This window comes from Mizuhopecten yessoensis, unplaced genomic scaffold (genome assembly GCF_002113885.1).
Source record: "Mizuhopecten yessoensis strain PY_sf001 unplaced genomic scaffold, ASM211388v2 scaffold7193, whole genome shotgun sequence".
Taxonomy (NCBI): Eukaryota; Metazoa; Mollusca; class Bivalvia; order Pectinida; family Pectinidae; genus Mizuhopecten; species Mizuhopecten yessoensis.
In genome coordinates, this window is record NW_018406927.1 from 18,377 (window position 1) to 27,153 (window position 8,777).

General features: G+C 44.4%; 1 protein-coding gene and 1 long non-coding RNA gene across 2 annotated transcripts in view; one reads left to right on the plus strand and one right to left on the minus strand.

The window, feature by feature from the left end:
- Positions 1 to 238: 238 nt before the first annotated feature.
- Positions 239 to 2,609, plus strand: LOC110453203. The gene is made up of 2 exons (XR_002463268.1): positions 239 to 1,708; positions 1,901 to 2,609. It is a non-coding gene; the product is annotated as an uncharacterized LOC110453203 (long non-coding RNA).
- Positions 2,610 to 3,599: 990 nt separating this feature from the next.
- Positions 3,600 to 8,777, minus strand: part of LOC110453204 (rab3 GTPase-activating protein catalytic subunit-like) — a 35,406-nt gene continuing 30,228 nt past the window's right edge. The window contains exon 8 of the mRNA XM_021502057.1: positions 3,600 to 4,003. Within this exon, the coding sequence (XP_021357732.1) occupies positions 3,776 to 4,003 (228 nt within the window). The 3' untranslated portion in view covers positions 3,600 to 3,775. The remainder of the gene's footprint in view (positions 4,004 to 8,777) is intronic.

The window sequence follows — 8,777 nt, forward strand, 5'->3', positions numbered from 1 at the left end:
GGTGGTGACCACAAACATCACTCCCTATGATCTAACACGGCGTGGAGCCTTATATAGGTATCTCACCGTAGATTGCAGGATAGGTAACCTCAGGTAGTCCAGTCTCATAGGCTAGCCATAATAATTGGCAAATGTCTATTTTAAGGTTAGAAGTTGAAATGTATTTAAAAATGAAAAAAATCAACAACTAAAGGCTCACTCATGCTGTAAACAAATTACACAAACATTTCATTCAACCAAGTGTTTAATGATAGTTAAAATTTACATCAAAACAAAACTGTACATTATGGTTTGTATGACAGTGAATCGCTGACCCTCTCGCTATTAATTATATTTCAGAGATGGTTTTGGTAGAATGTAGGTGTCCAGTTGTATCTACTGTTGTTGGTACCTCCAGTAGACTGTACAGAGGGGACCAAACAAACAGCAGAATGCGTAGATTCATGTTTGAATTTCAACATGTTTTAGGTGTAGTAATCCAATAACTTTTCAAATGTAGTAGGTTATGTTAATCTCTGTTATCCAGGTAAGTATGAGACATTTTTGTAAAATTCAAAAGCCAGTAAATTGATAAATTACAAGGCATCACAAGTGATACAAATCCCCTCGCTTTCACACATTGTGTGCCATATGTACACGAGGAAATTAATAGAGAATTCAATGATGTAACAGTAACTGCTCTAGCTACTGCATCTGTTAAAGGTATTGTCAACGCAAACACTTGTATAAAGTTTCATGAAATTGCATTGAGGAATGAAGTCGCTAGAGTGATGACAAAGTTTTCCTAAAAAATATTAACAGTGACCTTGACCTTCAACGCAGTAGCCCGAAACGCAAACTTGTTCAAAGTATTGTCATTCCAAACACTTGTATGAAGTTTTATAAAATTCTGTGGAGAAATGAAGTTGCTAGAACGATGACAAAGAATGTACTGTACGTATGTATTGTATGTACATGCGTAGGTAAGTGTATGTACCTGAATATGGGCGGAATCCTATATAACCTCAAACTTTCGTAGCAAGGGGATTATAATGATAGAATTATACATATTCATTTCTTACATTACATACAGCATATACAACTTGAACCCAAATATATCATACTAGGTGTGACCATGTGACGGGGAACCTCTAGTCACTAGGTGTGGCCATGTGTGTGACTGGGAGCCTCTAGTCATTAGTTGTGACCATGTGTGTGACAGGGAGCCTCTAGTCACTAGATGTGACCATGTGTTTGACGGGGAGCCTCTAGTCACTAGGTGTGACCATGTGTGTGACAGGGAGCCTCTAGTCACTAGGTGTGGCCATGTGTGTGACTGGGAGCCTCTTGTCACTAGGTGTGACCATATGACGGGAAGTCTCTTAGTCACTAGGTGTGACCATGTGTGTGACCTGGAGAATCTTGTCACCAGGTGTGACCGTGTGATGGGGAACCTCTAGTCACTAGGTGTGACCATATGTGTGACTGGGAGCCTCTTGTCACTAGGTGTGACCATATGACGGGAAGTCTCTTAGTCACTAGGTGTGACCATGTGTGTGACGGGGAGTCTCTAGCCACTAGGTGTGACCATGTGTTGGACGGGGAGTCTCTAATCACAAGGTGTGACCATGTGACGGGAAACCTCTAGTCACTAGGTGTGGCCATGTGTGTGACGGGGAGCCTCTAGTCACTAGGTGTGACCATGTGACGGGAAGTCTCTAGTCACTAGGTGTGACCATGTGTGTGACCTGGAGAATCCTGTCACCAGGTGTGACCATGTGTATGATGGGAAGCTTCTTGTCACTAGGTGTGACCATGTGTGTGACGGGAAGGTTCTTGTCACTAGGTGTGACCATATGATGGGAAGTCTCTTAGTCACTAGGTGTGACCATGTGTGTGACGGGAAGCCTCTAGTCACTAGGTGTGACCATGTGACGGGAAGTCTCTAGTCACTAGGTGTGACCATGTGACGGGAAGTCTCTAGTCACTAGGTGTGACCATGTGTGTGACGGGGAGTCTCTAATCACAAGGTGTGACCATGCGACGGGGAACCTCTAGTCACTAGGTGTGACCATGTGTGTGACGGGGAGCCTCTAGTCACTAGGTGTGACCATGTGACGGGAAGTCTCTAGTCACTAGGTGTGACCATGTGACGGGAAGTCTCTAGTCACTAGGTGTGACCATGTGTGTGACGGGGAGTCTCTAATCACAAGGTGTGACCATGCGACGGGGAACCTCTAGTCACTAGGTGTGACCATGTGTGTGACGGGGAGCCTCTAGTCACTAGGTGTGACCATGTGACGGGAAGTCTCTAGTCACTAGGTGTGACCATGTGACGGGGAGCCTCTAGTCACTAGGTGTGGCCATGTGTGTGACGGGGAGCCTTTAGTCACTAGGTGTAACCATGTGTTGGACGGGGAGTCTCTAATCACAAGGTGTGACCATGTGTGTGACGGAGAGCCTCTAGTTACTAGGTGTAACCATGTGTTTGACGGGGAGCCTCTAGTCACTAGGTGTAACCATGTGTTTGACGGGGAGCCTCTAGTCACTAGGTGTGGCCATGTATGTGACGGGGAGCCTCTAGTCACTAGGTGTGACCATGTGAAGGGAAGTCTCTAGTCACTAGGTGTGACCATGTGTGTGACGGGGAGCCTCTAGTCACTAGGTGTGACCATGTGACGGGAAGTCTCTAGTCACTAGGTGTGACCATGTGACGGGAAGTCTCTAGTCACTAGGTGTGACCATGTGTGTGACGGGGAGTCTCTAATCACAAGGTGTGACCATGCGACGGGGAACCTCTAGTCACTAGGTGTGACCATGTGTGTGACGGGGAGCCTCTAGTCACTAGGTGTGACCATGTGACGGGAAGTCTCTAGTCACTAGGTGTGACCATGTGACGGGGAGCCTCTAGTCACTAGGTGTGGCCATGTGTGTGACGGAGAGCCTTTAGTCACTAGGTGTAACCATGTGTTGGACGGGGAGTCTCTAATCACAAGGTGTGACCATGTGTGTGACGGAGAGCCTCTAGTTACTAGGTGTAACCATGTGTTTGACGGGGAGCCTCTAGTCACTAGGTGTAACCATGTGTTTGACGGGGAGCCTCTAGTCACTAGGTGTGACCATGTGAAGGGAAGTCTCTAGTCACTAGGTGTAACCATGTGTTTGAAGGGGAGCCTCTAGTCACTAGGTGTGGCCATGTGTGTGATGGAGAGCCTCTAGTTACTAGGTGTAACCATGTGTTTGACGGGGAGCCTCTAGTCACTAGGTGTGACCATGTGACGGAAGTCTCTAGTCACTAGGTGTGACCATGTGTGTCACCTGGAGCCTCTTTTTATTGGAGTGTACAAGTACAGTATGCATTCAGACAAGATTTGTAAAAACATGGAAGTATAGGTACTTATATATCAGTATACAGGATAGAAGATATCACACCAGTTATCACTTAAGATTTATATGAGACAAGCACTTCATATTCAATGGGAAAAAGTTTAAGATTTTGTTTATCAAATGTTTAACAACATGGACTGAACTGGCACATTTTTCAATAATTTGACAAGAATAAGTGACAGAAAATACAAAATGTCTTGTTCTTATTGCAACAAAATTATAACAACATGGCATTATTATTTTCACTTTTAATTTGGGTGATATGACAAGTTAAACAAAGTATACACACCAGCATGTGACAACACTGGATCATACACATGAGTTTGGTGACAGGAGATTACAGAAAGTGTCTTGTGACATCTCACAGAAAATAGCATCAGTATAAACATCAAAGGGAGTTTTGTGTGAGTCACTGAAAGGTGGTGTCCGTTGAGAAAGCTCCGGCTAGGTGAAACTCATGGCCCTCCATAATATTACAGTACAATCTGTGAGGGAGAGACTTCGAGTAAGCAGCAGGCCGAGGACAAAATGTCCGAAGGATGTACTCTCGCCCAACAGGACGGGGGAATGCAGATAAGCTGCTCAATCGACTATCCTCTTCTTTTTCTTCGCTGTCATCCACTACCATGTTGATTTCCTGTAAAAAGTTAAAGAATAAAAAAAAAATAACACAGAGTTCACAAAGATATCACCACTACTCCATCCCCAATCATATAGAATGGTAACCATGTGCAGCATGTTACAGTCAAGACAAATATTACAGAATTCACATTTGACATTTGCAAAAACCTTATTGGTTGTGTATGGCCCAAACCAATTTTTAGCATATGATATATTATTGCAGATGAAACTAACAAGTTATGCTTAGTTACTTTCTGACCCTGACCCTCCTTGAGTGTACAGAGAGACCAACGTTCTGTGTGTACAGAGTGACCCACCCCTTGTGTGTAATATGAACCACCTTTTTTTAATAGTGACCCAGCTTCTTCTGTGTGTACAGTGACTTAACTTCTGTGTGTACAGGCTGACCCATCTTCTGTGAGTAAAGAGTGACACAACTTTTGTGTGTACGGAGTGACCCACATTCTGTGTGTAAAGAGTTACCCAAATCATGTGTGTACAGAGTGACCCACCTTCTGTGTGTAAAGAGTGACCCAACTTTTGTGTGTGCAAAGTGACCCACCTGTGTGTAAAGAGTGACCCAACTTATGTGTGTACAGAGTGACCCACTTTCTGTGTTAACAGTGTGACCTGCCTTCTGTGTGTAAAGGAGTGACCCCCTTTCTTTGTGTACAGAGTGGCCAACCTTCTGTTTGTACAGAGTGACCCACTTTCTGTGGGTAAAGAGTGACCCACTTTCTTGTGTAGAGTGACCCACCTTATGTATGTACAGAGTGACCTGCTTTCTGTGTTAACAGAGTGACCCACCATCTGTGTGAAGAGTGACCCATTTTCTGTGGGTACAGAGTGACCCGCTTTCAGTGGGTAAAGAGTGGCTAACCTTCTGTGTGTACAGAGTGGCCTGCTCTCTGTGTGTACAGAGTGACCCACCATCTGTGTGAAGAGTGGCCAACCTTCTGTGTGTACAGAGTGACCTGCTTTCAGTGGGTACAGAGTGGCCAACCTTCTGTGTGTACAGAGTGAACAACTTTCTGTGTGTAAAGAGTGAATCACCTTCTATTTGTACATAATGACTCATCATCTGTGTGTACAGAGTGACCCACCTTCTGTGTGTACAGAGTGACCCACCTTCTGTGTGTACATAAAATCCAACTTTCTGTGTGTAAAGAGTGACCTAACTTCTGTGTGTACAGAGTGAACCATCTCATATGTGTACAGAGTGACTCGCTTTCTGTGTTTAGAGTGTGACCCACCTTCTGTGGGTAAAGAGTGACCCCCTTTCTTGAGTACAGAGTGACCCACCTTCTGTATGTACAGTGTGACTCACCTTCTGTGTGTACATAAAGACCAACTTTCTGTGTGTAAAGAGTGACCTAACTTCTGTGTGTACAGAGTGAACCACCTCATATGTGTACGTGACTCGCTTTCTGTGTTTAGAGTGTGACCCACCTTCTGTGGGTAAAGAGTGACCCCCTTTCTTGAGTACAGAGTGACCCACCTTCTGTATGTACAGAGTGAACCGCTCTCTGTGTTTACAGTGTGGCCCGCCTTCTGTGTATACAGAGTGAACCACCTCATATGTGTACAGAGTGACCCTCTTTCTGTGTGTATAGAGCGAACAACCTTCTGTGTATACAAAGTGGCCAACCTTCTGTGTGTACAGAGTGAACAACCTACTGTGTGTACAGAGTGAACAACCTTCTGTGTGTACAGAGTGAACAACCCTCTGTGTGTACAGAGTGAACAACCTTCTATGCGTACAGAGTGAACAATCTTCTATGTGTACAGAGTGAACAACCTTCTATGCGTACAGAGTGAACAATCTTCTATGTGTACAGAGTGAACAACCTTCTATGCGTACAGAGTGAACAATCTTCTATGTGTACAGAGATAGCAACCTTCTGTGTGTACAGAGTGAACAACCTACTGTGTGTCCAGAGTGAACAACCTTCTATGTGTACAGAGTCACCACCCTTCTGTGTGTACAGAGTGAACAACCTTCTGTGCGTACAGAGTGAACAACCTTCTGTGTGTACAGAGCGAACAACCTTCTATGTGTACAGAGTGAACAATCTTCTATGTGTACAGAGATAGCAACCTTCTGTGTGTACAGAGTGAACAACCTACTGTGTGTCCAGAGTGAACAACCTTCTATGTGTACAGAGTGGCCAACCTTCTATGTGTACAGAGTGGCCAACCTTCTATGTGTACAGAGTGGCCAACCTTCTCTGTGTACAGAGTGGCCAACCTTCTTTGTGTACAGAGTGAACCTTCTGTGTGTACAGAGTGAACGACCTTCTATGTGTACAGAGGGAACAACCTTCTGTGTGTACAGGGTGAACAACCTTCTATGTGTACAGAGTGAACCTTCTGTGTGTACAGAGTGAATAACCTTCTGTGTGTACAGAGTGAACAACCTTCTGAGTGTACAGAGGGAACAACCTTCTATGTGTACAGAGTGAAAAACCTTCTGTGTGTACAGAGAGAACAACCTTCTGTGTGTACAGAGAGAACAATCTTCTATGTGTGCAGAGTGAACAACCTTCTATGTGTACAGAGTGGACAACCTTCTATGTGTACAGAGTGGCCAACCTTCTATGTGTACAGAGTGGCCAACCTTCTATGTGTACAGAGTGGACAACCTTCTATGTGTACAGAGTGGCCAACCTTCTATGTGTACAGAGTGGACAACCTTCTATGTGTACAGAGTGGCCAACCTTCTATGTGTACAGAGTGGCCAACCTTCTATGTGTACAGAGTGGCCAACCTTCTATGTGTACAGAGTGGCCAACCTTCTATGTGTACAGAGTGGACAACCTTCTATGTGTACAGAGTGGCCAACCTTCTCTGTGTACAGAGTGGCCAACCTTCTTTGTGTACAGAGTGAACCTTCTGTGTGTACAAAGGGAACAACCTTCTATGTGTACAGAGAGAACAATCTTCTATGTGTACAGAATGAACCTTCTGTGTGTACAGAGTGAACAACCCTCTGTGTGTACAGAGTGAACAACCTTCTATGTTTACAGAGTGAACAACCTTCTGTGTGTACAGAGCGAACAACCTTCTATGTGTACAGAGTGAACAATCTTCTATGTGTACAGAGAGAACAACCTTCTGTGTGTACAGAGGGAACAACCTTCTGGGTGTACAGAGTGAACAACCTTCTATGTGTACAGCGTGAACAACCTTCTGTGTGTACAGAGTGAACAGCCTTCTGTGTGTACAGAGTGAACAACCTTCTGAGTGTACAGAGTGACCAACCTTCTATGTGTACAGAGTGGCCAACCTTCTCTGTGTACAGAGTGGCCAACCTTCTTTGTGTAAAGAGTGAACCTTCTGTGTGTACAGAGTGAACAACCTTCAATGTGTACAGAGTGAACAACCTTCTATGTGTGTGAACCACCTCATATGTGTACAGAGTGACCCTCTTTCTGTGTGTATAGAGCGAACAACCTTCTGTGTATACAAGGTGGCCAACCTTCTGTGTGTACAGAGTGAACAACCTACTGTGTGTCCAGAGTGAACAACCTTCTATGTGTACAGAGTGGACAACCTTCTATGTGTACAGAGTGGCCAACCTTCTTTGTGTAAAGAGTGAACCTTCTGTGTGTACAGAGTGAACAACCTCCTGTGTGTACAGAGTGAACAACCTTCTATGTTTACAGAGTGAACAACCTTCTATGTGTACAGAGGGAACAACCTTCTATGTGTACAGAGAGAACAATCTTCTATGTGTACAGAGTGAACCTTCTGTGTGGACAGATTGAACAACCTTCTATGTGTACAGAGAGAACAATCTTCTGTGTGTACAGAGTGAACCTTCTGTGTGTACAGAGGGAACAACCTTCTGAGTGTACAGAGTGAACAACCTTCTATGTGTACAGGGAGAACAACCTTCTATGTGTACAGAGTGAACACCCTTCTGTGTGTACAGAGTGAACACCTTTCTGAGTGTACAGAGTGAACAACCTACTGTGTGTACAGAGTGAACAACCTTCTATGTTTACAGAGTGAACAACCTTCTATGTGTACAGAGGGAACAACCTTCTGTGTGTACAGGGTGAACAACCTTCTATGTGTACAGAGTGAACCTTCTGCGTGTACAGAGTGAACAACCTTCTGTGTGTACAGAGTGAACACCCTTCTGTGTGTACAGAGTGAACAACCTACTGTGTGTCCAGAGTGAACAACCTTCTATGTGTACAGAGTCACCACCCTTCTGTGTGTACAGAGTGAACAACCTACTGTGTGTACAGAGAGAACAACCTTCTGAGTGTACAGAGTGAACAACCTTCTATGTGTACAGAGTGGCCAACCTTCTATGTGTACAGAGTGGCCAACCTTCTTTGTGTACAGAGTGAACCTTCTGTGTGTACAGAGTGAACAACCTTCTATGTGTACAGAGAGAACAACCTTCTGTGTGTACAGAGTGAACAACCTTCTGAGTGTATAGAGTGAACAACCTACTGTGTGTACAGAGAGAACAATCTTCTATGTGTACAGAGTGAACAACCTTCTGTGTGTACAGAGTGAACAACCTTCTATGTGTACAGAGAGAACAACCTTCTGTGTGTACAGAGTGAACAACCTTCTATGTGTACAGAGAGAACAACCTTCTGTGTGTACAGAGTGAACAACCTTCTGAGTGTATAGCGTGAACAACCTACTGTGTGTACAGAGAGAACAATCTTCTATGTGTACAGAGTGAACCTTCTGTGTGTACAGAGTGAACAACCTTCTATGTGTACAGAGAGAACAACCTTCTATGTGTACAGAGTGAACAACCTTCT